This window comes from Plodia interpunctella, chromosome 25, assembly GCF_027563975.2.
Source record: "Plodia interpunctella isolate USDA-ARS_2022_Savannah chromosome 25, ilPloInte3.2, whole genome shotgun sequence".
Taxonomy (NCBI): Eukaryota; Metazoa; Arthropoda; class Insecta; order Lepidoptera; family Pyralidae; genus Plodia; species Plodia interpunctella.
This window is the reverse complement of record NC_071318.1, coordinates 6,596,248-6,612,853: the sequence shown is the minus strand read 5'-3', so window position 1 is coordinate 6,612,853 and position 16,606 is coordinate 6,596,248. Positions and strand designations below refer to the sequence as shown.

General features: G+C 36.6%; 1 protein-coding gene across 1 annotated transcript; it reads left to right on the top strand.

Moving 5' to 3' along the window:
• Positions 1-104: 104 nt before the first annotated feature.
• Positions 105-12,496, top strand: LOC128680837 (G protein-activated inward rectifier potassium channel 3-like). The gene is made up of 10 exons (XM_053764278.2): positions 105-1,111; positions 4,432-4,564; positions 6,004-6,192; positions 6,589-6,660; positions 7,526-7,633; positions 9,173-9,279; positions 9,915-10,067; positions 10,812-10,931; positions 11,735-11,918; positions 12,256-12,496. The coding sequence occupies exons 1-10, from the start codon at positions 561-563 to the stop codon at positions 12,415-12,417; spliced, it is 1,779 nt and encodes a 592-aa protein (XP_053620253.1). The 5' UTR covers positions 105-560; the 3' UTR covers positions 12,418-12,496.
• Positions 12,497-16,606: the final 4,110 nt, after the last annotated feature.

The following is a 16,606-nucleotide window of genomic DNA, read 5'->3' as shown; positions in this document are numbered from 1 at the left end:
CATGAATGAGCTAAAGAATTTCCTATAACACTTGGGTAAATAAACAGTGAGGTACTGGCTCTGATCACAATACTGTTATCTGTCAGCTAAGGTGTTATCTGCCAGTCCAGATAGTGTAATTCATTGTTACGAACCTGCTAGACCTATTTAAGTCTTTTGTGATATATTTAATGATTTATATAAAATTCAAAGTGTTAGGTATAAGTAAAATGGAAGAGTGAAATTATGTGGAGATAATATTTGAAAGGTGTGTTGTGGTGTTAGAGGTAAACAAAGGAAGTATGACAATGTTAAAGTATTGAAAATATGTTATTGACTTGGTGACAGTAAATCTTTCGATTCACATTTGCTAAGAAACAGTAACTGAATAGAAATTACGACTGTTTATGAATTACAAATAATCCAGTGTTTGTATTTATTCGTTCATAAACAAATTGATAATATAAAAGTGCGTATGAAAGAAATAAGTTATTGTAAATAATGAAGTTTGATACCAAAGCAAAGCAGTAGTGTGAACAGTAATCGATTTAGGCAAAAGTAATCTAGAAATTAAAAACACAATGGATAGAATATACATGAACATTGAGCCAGAACGCAGAGGCAGTCGAAATCGCGGATTAGAAAGATCACTAAGTTATTCTGCTGCCATTGGCAACGGATCAGGTAGATCATCAATAGAAATACCATCCATAGTCAACACTGACGTCTATACTAACGAAGAACTGAAAAAGCATTATAGAATATCTCAGACTTATGTCGAAGGACGCGAAATTTCTTTTCCTACTGTTACAGCGAATGAAAGACACGAAACTTATCCGTCAAGTGGTGATGGACTAACAACGGACGCATCACAGTATTCCAGTGAAGATGAACACACCGATACAGGTCTAACTTTGACTATAGATGTGGAGAATGATAGTCCTAAATCAGAGTCGACGAGACATATTTCAAACGCGTCGACTCAACCGATGGTTAGTTCTAGTGCTCCAATAGAGTTATATGACAGAATTGATGTAATAGAGAGTTTGTATGACGAGCTTGAGACGTTGAGAAGTGCTGTGGGATATTCGACGCCGTATTCTAGGAGACGGAAGAAGGGTACAAAACATAGGTGGGTTTGAGTTTTATTTACAGCTCATCTAGACATGTTTGCTTTTGCTTACTTAATATTGCTCTCTTCTCTACATAGTCGTATTCCTCATGGCTGAGGGTCGTGATTATTACGTGGAATGAAACACATACAACAACTTTCATTATTAATGTAGTGGTTTGCCATTGCCTTCTCCATTTCACACACAAGTTAATAAGTATCAATCAGTGTGCAGGTTTCCTCGCGATGTTTTCCTTCACCGGAAGCAAGTGGTGGTCGATGAAAACTACTATACAATGAGTCAAATTAGTATACAAACTCATGTGACAGCAGTAGGTAGCATTCGAACCTGGGACCTTTCGATCCACAGGCGGGCGTCTTAAACATTACACCACCACCGCTTAAGTATTGAGTATCATCATAGTTGTATCATCATGGTTCAGGGTCGTGATCACTTCCAGGCAATACAATCTTGTACCTTGCTTTAGATTTGGTGGACATTTCTGTGTGTTCTTATCATATCCATTGATTACCATCGGATAAGAGGAAAAATATTCTACCAAAACCCAGTAAGTACTTCAGTTTAGTATTTGTGTAAGGAACCCATAACATATTTTTTCAAGTGTCCTAATTTATTATATTTGATAAGAGAAATGCTATGATAAGATAAAATTATATGTCGTTGGATAGATAGAGATTAATCGCATTCCCAAATAGGCTAACGTTAGACAGGCCGCCAGTCATAAAATCAACCAAAAATCAATCAGAAGAGAGAGATGTTATATGATTCACGGGACAGGGAATCGGTCAAAGACTATATTTGGCAATACAAACATTTTATGCTGTTGACCTTACAAACAAAAAACACGTGTGTTCACACATTGTGTCTGTCTGTTTACACGTGGAGCTCTCAGAAACTCGAGCATATTTTCTTATATGTTTTTAATTCGTAAACAGTAGTTTATGAATTAAAAACATATAAAATAATAGTAAGTTTATTAGTAAACAAAACAGTAATTTTGTTTCGCTTTTTTTATTGGATCGATTTCATTTAGTATCTACCTAAATTAGAGATCTAATGGTATAATTATTATTTACTTATTGGTTGTTATAATCAATAGTCTAAGCTCGGTACTATATATTACATGATAACATGCACTGCAATGCACTTTGTTTAATCCAAGTGATTATTATGTTTTGTTTACTTTGAGACATGACCGTAGTCACAATCTGTACATGTGTTAATTTTAATTTCATTAAATAGTTGAAAAACCTAAGTTCTTGTTGGTGGAGGTTTGATCTATGTAATAAATATAAAAGATACTTAATGTTTATACATTTTGTACGACACCAGTCGTACAAGGAAGCCGTAGAAATGGATACTCTTAAGACCCAAAGTAAGCTAACTTTCCTCTTTTCGCTTCAATCAAAATCGAAACATTTCTTTAGAAATCAGTCACTTTTTAACCGACGACAGATGGAGAAGTTATTAGTTTAACGTCGGTGTGTCTGTATGGCTGTTCGTGGCATCGTAAACTAAACGGCTGGACCGATTTTGATTTAGTAGGTATTATTTATTTGAAGGATAATTTAATCGAGAGTATTCTATGCTATGTTTGAAAAATGTGCGTTCTGCGTCGTTTGGAAATCGTCAGCTCTTTTCTATAGCAGATGGCGTGATGCCAGCAACATCGGAATGGTGTTTCTTAAATTTAATTAAGTTTTTATTCAAGTCAAAAGTTATTTTATATAGTAACTTCTCAAAAAGCTACAAACTACTGGATCTGACTACTGGAGATCCCTGTATAGAATCAACATTACGTAGGAACTAACATTTAGCGGTCCCGTTCCCGCCTGATCCCGGCAGAAGGGGCGCAAGCCCAGGAAGTGCTGGCTTGATGTCGTCATTCAGGACAACTAAGGAAGCCAAAGACCCTGAGCTCCGACGCTCAATGGCGGCGTAAGGAACCTGGTAATTGCTCAGATGAGAGAGAGAGATAGTAAATATAGATAGAGGCTCAAATTTATAAGCGTAAGAAAGATGTCTGCACGTTTTACTAGCTGCTATGTAATGTGTATGTGTACTAGCTGCTATCTAATTATTATTGATGAAAAACGAATTTAAATAAAAAAAATGCGTAGTACTTCAAGAAACAGTGATTCAATATATATTTTTCTGATAGCGTATCTAGAGACACGATAAGATATCGTCAAATATGGCACAGTTTTGACCAATTTTAATAATGTTTAAATAAAATAGACAAATGTTTGCTTTTCTTATCCTTTTAAAAACACGTAAACTGGAGTAGGTGACCAAACCCTTTTGGAAAACTACTTCAAATACTGCTATGAATATATATGGCTCTAGCTTTGCCCTGGTGCTTCGCTCCCTTTGGATCTTTAGGAATTTTATAAAGTATCCTGTGTGCTTCCAGAGTGTCTAATTTCATCGAAATCCGTCATTCCACACTGTCGCCGTACTCAGACACATGCCAACACGAATACGTGATCGTTGCTTAGTTGATATGAGTTCTTTTATTTACCGTAATAAAAAACCACCAATCTATACCGAATTCGCCAAAGTTTGGCACAGTTTATTAGTGAGATCCTATCATGCTTCCTATGGACACTTTCTATTTTTTCACTATCTGACGTCGACCCCGCCAATGCTGATCCTTAGTCAACTTTTACGACACACTGATGAATATGAAGTGGTCGTATTCTATAGCGGAAACCTCAAAACAAATTGAAGAATGATATTTTTCACTTCACGCATACACGCATATATCGATATATATATATATTTATCAGCACTCAATCATAACCTGTTTTGATATACCTTTTGACTATATTATTTGAAATTGTTATATTATTAGAAAAAAACATTGTAAGAAACAATAATGGTAAGCCCTTCTGGCATGATAGGGACCAACACTGTTCAAATGAGTTTCTTTCGGCATTTTTTCTCAGCAGCAGTGGTCGTTCCGAAATGCCAGTAGTTTGTAGCTTGTGAGAAATAACTATAAATATAAAAATTGACGGGAATTAGACCTTCAGAAATTAGACCTTCACACTTTTGCCTGTGAAGGTCTAATTTCTGAATAAATGATTTTAATTTGAATATCATTAATTGCTTTTAACGCGCGTATACATTTTCTACTTCTAATGAAACAAACGAAAGTTTAAAATTAGTCACTAACCTCAATTTGTTACAGGTTAAAAGTTTTCTGTAAGCTACACTATCGGGTGAGCCTGTAATGAAAGTTGTAAACAAAAGAATGTACGTGAGGACTGAGGGCCCACTTCTTGAAATTCTATGATCAAATATAAATATTTTTCAGACGGGCAGTCCAACATGGCCGCAGGATCAGGTCCCGGCGAGTGGTCCTCAAGAACGGTGAGGAAAATGTTCCAGTCAGGAGCAACATACCCTCGAAGTCCATCAAGTACATGAGAGACATCGTCAACACTGTCGTAAGTCTTTATATACAGTCTTTATACATCATACCTATGTACATACGAAGTGATAAGATACAAATAAATAAATAAATAAATATATATATATATTAGGACACATCACACAGATTGAGCTAGCCCCAATGTAAGTTCGAGACTTGTGTTATGGGATACTAACTCAACGATAATATATTTTATAACAAATTCATATAATGTATAGATAAACATCCAAGACACGGGCCAATCAGAAAAAGATCATTTTCCATCATGATCCGATCGGGGATCGAACCCGGGACCTCTCGGTTCAGTGGCAAGAAATTTACCACTGCGCACCGAGGTCGTCGATATAGTACTTCAGGTAAATCCTTGATACGTAGTTTCAAATTATTTCAAAGACCTCTAAACTGGACTCGCAAAGCGAGTCTGCTAAAGATTAGTCTTTAGCAGTGTTTATAATTAACTTGAAACTGCTCAGTTTCAAGCATTCATAAGCTATCTCAAGACCAAGATCTACCATATATTGTAACAGTATATAATACATTCATACTTCTCTGGTGGAAAAGTGCCGGTATCCAGGGAGATATGCGTACCGATAGTCTGACAACTAAAGATGCCGAAGACCTTGCAAAATGGACGAGAAAAAGGTGGGCCTTGGGCATCGAGGCTTAACGGCCGTAGAAGAATTCGTAAACACACTCAATCTGTGGGAGAAATCACTTATTCCGGTGTGGAAATAAACTATGAAAGCACTACTTTGAACAATCCTATTCACATATGCATGTAAAATTTTAGCCAAGTAGGTAACTAACGACAATAGAACACTGGGACAAGTGAAACTAAATAATGAAAACTTATGCAAAAAAAGAAATGTTTTGAGTCCGTTATGAAAATTCTGCCATTGCTACTTTCACTGCTGTAAACAAATTCTTATTTGCAAGCAGTATACGTATACTTCTTCTATCGATGTATCTAGAAAATTGAACATCTTCTTCAGCCACCCAAGCCTTTTAAAAGGTTTAGAAGCTTTACTATTACATCTCAAAGGTAGACAGACTCAATCGCAAAGTTCCCACTACAGGAGCATTGGCTTTCCTTATTAATGGACAAAGATAAATTAAATAGAGATGTAAATAGGAAGTAAAGCAACTTCATTAAACTTTGTGAGTCCTTATAAGTTGAATCGTCGAATTAATTAATTTTAAAAAATCATTTATTACAATCAGTGCTAGGAATTCGCTCAGCGTAACACTGAGTTACCTATTGTGATGCGCACACAACTTCTGACCCATAAACACACATATTTATGTATGTTTACGTGTATGCTTGTAATAAAAATCTTTTTTATTCTATTTTACTTAATATAATACGTACGTACATTCTCTGTCAGCCAAAAGATTTCTTTGTGGTTTTATTGTTTTATTGTTTCAAATCCTAACCGCCGCCATTTCGTCTTCCAGATCAACAGCAAATGGCGCTTCCTCATCCTGGGCATGATCGTCAGCCATTTTGTTTTCTGGTTGTTTTTCGCCGGCATCTGGTACGCCGTGTCGACTTCCTACGCGGATGACATTGGAGACGGCAAGGAGCATTGCATTACAGGCACTTCTTCTTTTGCAGGACTCCTCATGATGTCTGTGGAGACACAGGTAAAGTCATTCCCACAAAAACATCTTTTAAAAAATGACATGTCCGATAATGCTGTTTATTTCTCTATAAAAAGTAATGGAATCCCCAGATAAAGTCAAGCCAAGTTTAAGGTTCGATACTACGATTTCTTTCTGTAGGAAAATGTCTCTAAAACGTTGCACTCCAATTTAATTATCATCATCATTTAGTCACTAGGTGCTTTCTTCAATTCTAAAACTAAGTTCTAAAGTGTGAAATGAAGCAACTTAAAGAAATATTTAGCAGGGAATAATAACACGTTAGATGAAATAAAACATTGAACACTTTTATTTTTATTTAAGTTAAGATTTTTTGATGACTTTAGGCAAAAGTATATTGTTTTTTGACTGAATAATGAATATAATTTCAAATTGCAGATGACGATCGGCTACGGTGTCCGATATCCCAACGAAGAATGCCCTGAAGCTATCATCATCATGGTATTGGAGGTGATATGTTTGTTCAATTTCTCTCTATCTCTCTCTCTCAAATTAGTGCATTCCTGCTTCCTTTATTTCTCCTTCCTTCCTTGACGACCTCAGTGGCGCAGTGGTAAGGTTCTTGCCACTGAACCGAGAGGTCCCGGGTTCGATCCCCGGTCGGGTCATGATGGAAAATGATCTTTTTCTGATTGGCCCGGGTCTTGGATGTTTATCTATATATGTATTTGTTATAAAATATAGTATGGTTGAGTCAGCATCCCATAACACAAGTCTCGAACTTACTTTGGGGCTAGCTCAATCTGTGTGATTTGTCCTAATATATTTATATTTATTTATTTATTTATCAGCCAGAAAGCGTGGAAGTTCAAAATTCTTTATTTTTACATTGTTTGCAAAGTTAAGTCTACGGCTGACTTCCAAAACGCAGATGAAAAAGAAGCGGCGCAACTCAACAAGCCTTTTCTTCAAAGTTGTCAATTGAACTAACTTTGTAGGCTGGGACTTCATGAAAACTATATTGTGCAGAACTGAATTTCAAAGTACCAATAGAATTTCGTCATTTGTTTGTAATATATTGGTTATTCGAAAACCGCAAGGCACCGTGTGGCCACCAATAGCGTTACATAATTCTTGACAAATTCGTTGATCGATACCCTACGGTCAGCTCCACATGGCACAGCTTTGGTGGAGTCCTAGCATCGTCGTCATTGTGATTGTGATAGGACATAACTGTACTGAAATATATTTTCTTTTATTTATTGTGAATGATAAACAGAATTATAAAATCTGAGTTCAATAAAGTCAGATTTTATCATTCATTCATTTTATCATAAAACATGACTCCTGATAAAATCTGTTGTTTGCAATACAGATCGTAGCCGGCACAGCCCTCTCTGGAGGCCTGTCCAGTCTTCTGTTCACGAAGCTGGTCCGGCCGAACCGTCACGTCTCATCTGTGGGCTTCAGTAGGAGAGCTGCTGTAAGTACTTATTTTTAGGCAAATACAATCTAAAGATCAATAATGTAAATGATCCCTCCCATGGAATCCAGAGCGGTAAAAACCACGAAATATGTCCCGCAGTCATGGCGCTATTGTCGCTGCAAACAACAATGTGACTTATCTGTTATTGATAGTTCCTCATGTTGCCACGCGATGTATTTCGTGTATGGTCTCTAAAATACTAATGCCGAGCTATGGGCATGCCGCAGTTAAATGAGTTTTCTCAAACAAATGTTTTACTCTTGCCTTCATTATTGTTTTATCGTTATTATTTGATTCTTTATGCATGTACTTGAAGATAAAATACCTTTTTTTAATTACTAATGCTGAATAACTATAAGATAACTATACGATTTCTTGAAAAGTTAAAACTTTAAACTACTTTCATATTTTGTTACCACATTAATTATAATAAACACTGCTCTTACGGTATTTATTATATTAAATTGCATTCCATTAGTACTGAATATTTTAAACTTAATTAGTTGGTGGCGCTAGTGTGAAGCTAAATGAAAAATTTAATAAAAAACAAAGAAGTAAAATTTTCTAAAGATTGCCTATCCCTCTCTTGCAAAACAGAGTATACACAAATTTTACCGTAACTTTTGAACACGTGTGTATGTATTTAAATTGAAATATGGACTTGTTTGGTAAATAGAGTCGAGCAAAGAACGTGTTTACTAAACACGTCAATACATTCACATTTTCCAAAACAGTGATTATTATAACAGCTCTCAAATTATATGGCAAGTCTTGTTTATATGTTGACAAAGTGGAACAGACAGATGTAACAATCGTCTTTTGTAGTATGGTGTACAATGATATAAATTGTATAACCCAAAAGGAATTACGAATCTATTTACCCCGCGTATAGTTTTATTTTTGAGTTGAATTTCATCTTACATCATTTTAACTACTTATAATTGTAATACAAATATTTATTTATTATATGTAATTTCATTAGTACATACTTATGTAAGTCTTAAATGGAATATGTATGATAATAGTTAAAAAATCGTTAGTGCATCACTAAGATTTTTCTAAAGTGGCTTAAAAATCTAATCCAGTAGTCTATTTACATACTCCAGTAGATGAGCTTCTACTGGAGTTTGAGGAGGTTCAGATCTGAAAACAGATCAACAGACAGTTGAAGATCAACCAAGATACACACTCTCTCATCCGAGCTATAAAAGATTTAAGAGTAATAAATTGTCCAGTAGTGGGACACGTGATGGCTCTCAATAAATCTATCGTCCTCATCTCCGCATGTCCCCGGTTGCATGCGGGGCTATGACCCGCGAAGCCCGGGGACAGCGTTAAAATAGCCCTAAGTATTTAATATTTGGCTGTTATTTATCAACCCTCGTTGGGAATGCTATTGTTGCATATCAGCTGCCTAGACTACCTTAGTCACCTCGTAGGTACGACATCCACGAGAGTATATTCAGCCGTCCTATCCTAGGACGGAACCTTAATGAATCTAAATACATGTTTAAATTAAATAAATTACTCTTCCAGATCTGTCTTCGAGATGGTGAACTCTGTCTCCAGTTCCGGGTGTGGGACCTCCTGAACCACCACCTCATCGCCAGCACCATCACAGCCTACATTCTAAAACCTATTCGGTAGGACAAGTTTTATCCTTACATAATATAAAACAAAGTCCTCTACCGCGTTTGACTGTGTGTCTGTTCACGATAAACTCAAAAACTACTGCACGGATTTTCATTTGGTTTTCACCAATAGATAGAGTGATTCCTGAGAAAGGTTTAGGGGTATAATTTATTATGTTTTTACCCGAGTGAAGTCGGAACGGGTCGCTAGTTCTAAATAAATTAACTTTTTCATGCTCCTATGCAGACGATCTCGTTACAAAGATCTACCTCTGGTGAGGTGCCAATTGTTCCAATAATCAAGGTACAGTGATTAGCGCGCTCGGCCTATGATAGTGACGGTTAAGACACTCTCACAATGGTCGGTCATTGGATGGTCACAAAATTATATAGAGTTCCTTCATGCTTTGGAAGGCACGTAAAGCCGTTAGGCCCAGTTGTTTTTGCAGTTGTTGAAACCCGCCAACTCGCAATGGGCCCGAGTGGGGGGTCATGGCCCAAACTCCTTATTCATCCATAAAGAAGGCCAGTGCCCCAGCAGTGGGGACGTTTAAATAGCTGTTGATGATGATGAGGATGATTAATCAAGGAATAATCCCCTTTTAGCTTAATCACAAATGTCACATTCACCGTCCTTTTCGTTCTAGGACATTAGAAGGCGAGCTGGTATACAACTACATTCAATCCTTGAAGTTGAAGCAAGCCAATGCGTTCCTGCTCTGGCCAATCACAGTTGTCCACGTCATTAACGCCGAGAGCCCCTTATATGAGTTCTCCGCTCAGGATATGATGGATTACAGGTACTTTGTACAGATTTTTCAGATAAAATAGAGTCCAAGTAAAGATCTGAGGGTGAAGTGCGAGTTTGCATTTCACTTCTCATTATTGATTCGATTCGAAGTGAGACGCAGCGAACCAATCACATTGCTGTGTGGTTTTTGTAACGTCAGAATGGCGCGCTGTGATTGGTTAGCTGCGTCTCACTGCGAGTCGATTCGATGGTGGGATGTAAATAGCAAAGTCGTATTATGCATTCTGTAGATCTGGTAGCTGTGCCGTCTGTATCCGTAGGTTCTGTGTGTGCTAGACCTAGCACACTTTACTAAATTCTCTTTGTCATTTGAGCATTTTCTTGGCTTTTTCCCGAGTCGTTGAGGGTCAAAACTCGATTTGAGAACCTAATTTTTCGTTATCACTTTGCACGGTCGTCGGAATGAATACTATGGCAGAAGTATTCATTCCGACGACCGTGAATAAGTTTAGTTTATTTGGTTGTCACAAATCTAATCAGCAATCTTCTTGAAATTTCTCATACATATTGTTAAGAGTACGGAGTAGGATATGAATGTAATACGAAATGAAAATGCCGTAGCAATTTTCATTTCGGGAAAAAGTACACTTCCCTTGGAAAAATCACGCGGGCGAAGCCGCGGGTAAAATCTAATATTACATAATTAAAATTTGACACCTGAACAAGTGATTGTGACAGTTAAATGTTTTGACGTTGACGATCATTTTCTGTAAAAAAGTGTTTTTACTTGCAGATTCGAGATAGTTGTCTGTCTCACTGGCTCCTCCAAGAACATGGGAACGGTGACACAGAGCAGAACCTCGTACCTCTCTAAGGAGATCATGTGGGGTTACCGGTTCAAGAATGTCTTACAGTAAGCTTAATAAAATGAAAGCGTGAATTTGACGACCTCGGTGGCGCAGTGGTAAAGTTCTTGCCACTGAACCGAGAGGTCCCGGGTTCGATCCCCGGTCGGGTCATGATGGAAAATGATCTTTTTCTGATTGGTCCGGGTCTTGGATGTTTATCTATATATGTATTTGTTATAAAAATATAGTATCGTTGAGTTAGTATCCCATAACACAAGTCTCGAACTTACTGTGGGGCTATCTCAATCTGTGTGATTTGTCCTAATATATTTATTTATTTATTAAATAAAAAAAAATCTCTTAATATGCGGTCAGGGTTGTCACAAAAAATTGAGATACTTGATCTAATCTATATATAACAAATCTTTTAATTTTTGTCTGAGTACATATTTACTTTCTCACTAATCTTCGCAGCGTAATTGTACGAATGTAACCAGGAGGTTTCATCCAGGTCTGAGCGTATCTGAAGTCCTGAATCAGTTCAAAATAAACCTTGATACTTCGAAGCTTCGTGTGATTTTAGAATCAGCCGCTCTAGTAATTACTCTCTTAATAACTTGTTAAATAGTAAGACAGTCTGATTACGAGGATAATGTCTCGTGCCAGCTTGACACTGTCGCCGAACTCAGACACATGCCGACATTGCCGAATACGTGAACATTGCGTAGTTAGTATGAGTGCTTTTATTTACAACAATAAAAAACCAGAAATGTGTACCGAATCCGTCAAAATTTGGCAAACTGTTCGACGACAGTGTGGAGCCGGTATTACATTAAGCTTTGGCGCCAAGTCAAGTCCTCTTTTCCAGTTACTCCAAAAAAGAAGAATCCTATGAGATTGACGCAGAGAATCTGAATTCAGTGGAACAAGTTGAGACACCACTGTGTAGTGCCAGTCGGCTCAAGATCTTCGAGGAGGACATCAAAAGTTCTAGAAACATTCTGTCTACCCCAACTAATGTCTCTGTTTCGCCAACTAATATATCCAGTCAGGTATTGTGTCAGTTTGTATATTTTTATTTACAAGCTTTTTCTATTTTTGTTTCACCTGTCCCGATGTTTGTCTGATCATTATCATCATTATTAGCTATAATGTAAATACAACTATAAAGACGTATCAACAATAAAAACGTTTTTTATTTAAAAACTTATTACATACATATTGTTGCTGACGCTTCAACGACCTTGCAGTCCCCATGGTCGTAGCCAGACTAATAAAAAAGGTTCAAATACAAAATTCTTTATTCAATGTAAGATGATATACATCACTTATGGACGGTTCGTGCTAAGTCCCGTGAATAATATGTAGATAAAAACCTATTTGTTTCAGGACTCGATCCAGCTAGGAGAGTCTCTCCCCTCATCACAGATGGGAGACTCTCTGCCATCGTCTCCCAGCCTGAACAGGATCGCCGGGACACAGAGGAGCTTCGGTTGGAGCTTCAAGAGGTTCCGGCCTGAGAGCTATTTCGGGAACCAGAAAGCTTCTTAGGGGAAACTTTAATTGTGTTGTCTTATGTTTATGCGTTCCGCTATTTTACCACCACATAAAGTTCAATGGATGACCTAAAGGATGTTCTTAATATTTGTTCTAATAATAAGTTACAATCGTAAACCGTTGATAATAGAAAGATTACATGTAAGTATGTCTTAAATTCTAATGATGTATTACTGCTAGTATTTGTTACAATAAAGGTTAAAACAACACAATACAGTAAAGAAACTAATCATATAAAGAGAGAGAAAGCTGTATATTTTCTTCATAAATACCAGGTTCAAATCACCTTCAAATAAGTCAAAAAAATTCATTAGGTTTCAAAATTTCGAAGAAAATATTAATGTTTATCTCTCTCTTTCATCTGATTACATTCCTGGTTTCAAGCCATAGAGCGTTGGAGACCGCTTTCCAACTTTTGTGTCTCCACTTCGCATGGTCGTCGGCATCCCAAGTTGTCAGACCTTTGGCACGCATATCATCCTTGACGACATCAAGCTTCCACTTCGGACAAACCTAAAAAGTCTGGCTGCGACCATAGCGACTGCAAGGTCGTTCCAACGTCAGCAACATTAAGATGACGGGACAACAGAAGCGGCACTGTGGGTTATTGATTAATTCCAAATTGCCTGAATTTATAAAAATCATAGACAAATATAGATCTAAAGAAGTAACTTGTGAAAACGAATTGGATGATACAGGGAAGTTTTACTTTGCAAATATAAATATAAATTGTTACACATTTTTCTTATAATTATATATATTATTATTATTTTGAACAAGAAAATGTAAGCACTTAAGCTTTAATGTAATTAAGTAATAAGTATATGGATTTGTTATACGTGTCACACATGCTATTTAACTAATTTTTGAAAATAATAATAAATTCCCGCGCGATTCCTGATTTTTTTCATCTCATTATTATTTTCATAGTTTTTGTAATAAGTACTTACTTAATAATTAATTGAAAGTAAGTATCCTGGCTTGTTAATTTTAATAAAACATTTAACGAAGTTCGTAACTTTTATTTTCCTATTTTCTGACAGATACAGTATCACTCTTTTATCATTTACGGAATAGACAGAATCAAGGGTTGTGAAACTAGTGACAGTTTGCTATGCCATCGCCTTTGAGAAACTCAGTTTGTAGCCCTTTCCCTTTATTGGCTTTGCCAATCTGCGCGGGAAGAGGAGCAGCTAGCATTCTATATTTTTATTTCGCTGCAGCATGGAAGATTATTCTGAGTAGGGATTGATTCATTATTAACTAGTGTATTCAAGCTTCTAGTGCTGTAAATACACTACATGACGACGCGAATGAATATACACTGCGTAGTTTTTAAATTAGCATTTTATTACTGCAAGGAAAAAAAAAACAGCAATGTACGTCGAAACCGCGGCAAGCGTCGAAGCCGAACAATATGCTTAGCAGGAAGTCATCACCTATTTGTCACCGGTTAGACCTAGGTATAACCGGCTAAAGCTAATAGCTGCACTTCAGGATGCAGTTACATAAGTATACATTATGACGCTTGATACAGGAAAATGTACAAAACTTTGAAGAACGCAGGAGAGATGAGCTTGATGCGAAAAGGGAGGAAATTAAAAGTAGACCACCTGCCTCCCCATACTAACATAATTAAGTACAAATCTTATTCGTCGAAATAGAAGTATAATTCAGACACTTGAAGATCACAAATCACGTACATGTTTTACAAATAAAATTTAAATGTCACAATATATGAATTATTATAATAAAAATAAAAGTAAGAGATCATGTGTGGAATGGCAAAGTTGTCGGGAGGATCCATGCGTTTTTATCAGTCAAATAGGCGTTAATTGTGTAATACGCTTTATCCATTAAATTTATCTTAACATAAGTTTTAAATTTTTTCATTGTAGATTAATAGCCTCTGCAGGGAGTTTATTGATTAATTTTACACTTTGACCCACGAAAGACGTGTATCGTGTATCGTGACGAACATAAACTACAACACGCATTGACCTGAATGCAGTTAAGAATTGCTGAGCATAGTGTAAAGTTTCAGGATCAGTTATCATAAACAAACAAACATGTACCCATTCTATGTATTCAGCACTTCTTATTAATAAACTATACTATTACGTGTTATTTTATATTTAAAAAATACGCGGAAAGTATTAGTCGTGTATATTGCTCGATATAATCACGTATCACAGCTCTTCTCGACGTGCGGAGAAATCTCCACCCCAACCTTCAAGATAGTGATTTTAACGGTTGTCACTCTACTACATTCCGTTTTTTAACCCTCGATGTAAAACGAGGGCTGTTATAAGTTTGCCCGCTTAGTGTGACTGTCTGTCTGTTTGTGTACGTGGCACAGTAGCTCATCAAGGTGGTTCGCAGAGCGTTTCGTACGCCGCTGCGGTCGCGCTGTCATTACAATTTTTCAAATTCTAACAAAGACAACAATGAGTTTTACTATATCACTTTACATTAATTACTCTGTACTGTAGTAATGTCAATTTTATGAATTATTGATTTTGGAAATTATTCCTTCCTCAAGAAAATTGACGTATTGTAATGACCAACGCCTGAACCGATTTGGATTGCGGTTTTTATTTGATATTTGTTTGATTCTTAGATATATGTTTGATCAAAATTGGTTCAGTCATTCAAAAGTTGTAGCGTAATGAATAAGTATTGAAAGTCAGGGGTTTTTTTAATTTGTGTAATAAATAAACTTGTGTTATCACGTAACTTCTTCCTGCGCTGTACTAAACTATGGAATAAACTCTCCCTCATCGGTGTTCCCTAATAGTTTCGACATTGGGGCTTTCAAGAAAAGAGTCTATCTTTTTCTCAAAAAGTCGGCAACGCACCAGTGATCCGTATCGGGTGCCGCTGTCTATGGATTGTGGTGTTTGATTACCATTCGGTAACACGCATACTTATTTGCTCACTATAAAACTATATAAACATGAAAACTCTTCAAAAAAACCGCTACGTGTTGTATCTATCCCACGCAAGCCTCTCAAGTCACAGTACTATGTGCTGTGAATCCCAAAATGGTCATAAAACTCATTTTTTGTTATCCTTTTGGGATATTTACTGTATCCATAGAACAGGACCAAACTTTATACTTTATAACCCCGTATCCACGTGGTTATAAAGTTTGGTCTTGTGTGTCCCTTAGTCGCCTCGTCCGCCGGATGGCGGACACAGCCTTGACAGTCGATAGGCAACCATAGCATTCCCAAGGAGGGTTGAGGTCAGACAGACTGGTTGTAAAATCATAGCCAAATCTTCAAATTTTGAGGTTTATTTTTACATTTACAATGAAACCATGCTAAGCGGGGATCGAAACACAGAACATAGATTTGATTGTGCTAGATTTCCTTCCGCGCCGGTCGTAAGAGCCAATCAAGGGAAAGGGCTATAAACTTATTACTTTCCTATCGCGCTTTACTAGCAAAGCTATCATTACTATTGTAGGCTTTTGTATGTATGTATGTATGTCGTAAAAATATATGAATATAATGATTGATTTCTTATTTTATTTATTTCTCTTCGATAGAAACCCTTGGTTCTGTCTTCCTCGTAATGGGTAAAGACGAGGTATGTATCTATTCCATAAAATTTAATAATAAAAATAAAATAATTTGTTTGAAATAACACGAAGCATCTCTAACCGGCTACACACTATCATCGAACTCAGATGTCGACGAGAATGAATAAACATTGCTTAGTTTGTATGAGAGCTTTTATTTACCGCAATGAAAAACCAGCAATGTATACCGATTCCGCACAAAGTTCGGCAAATTATATCCATAATGCGCAACGCTAAATGCCTACAACAGTCCTCTTAATGATTACCACAAGTGTGAATTGCCCGCACGAGCCAATTGACAAGACAAACATATTATTTCCCATCAAAACAAACTGTAAATCTTTGTAATAGAGTCCATATTTGAATTGTTCGACTCAATAATAAGTTTGTCAGTCTTATCTAAGCGGAAATTTTTAATTGATTTTGTGCCGCTTCTCGAAGGCTTTTAAGGTTACAATTTGTGGATATGTAAGTAATCAATTGATAAGGTAAATGCAGGGCTGTGTTTTCAATCTTGTTATCAAAATTTCAATTCCGTTAGTGTAGGAGCTAGTGCGTAGTATTTTTCTTAAATAGAAATTTTTTGTCATCGCAAAT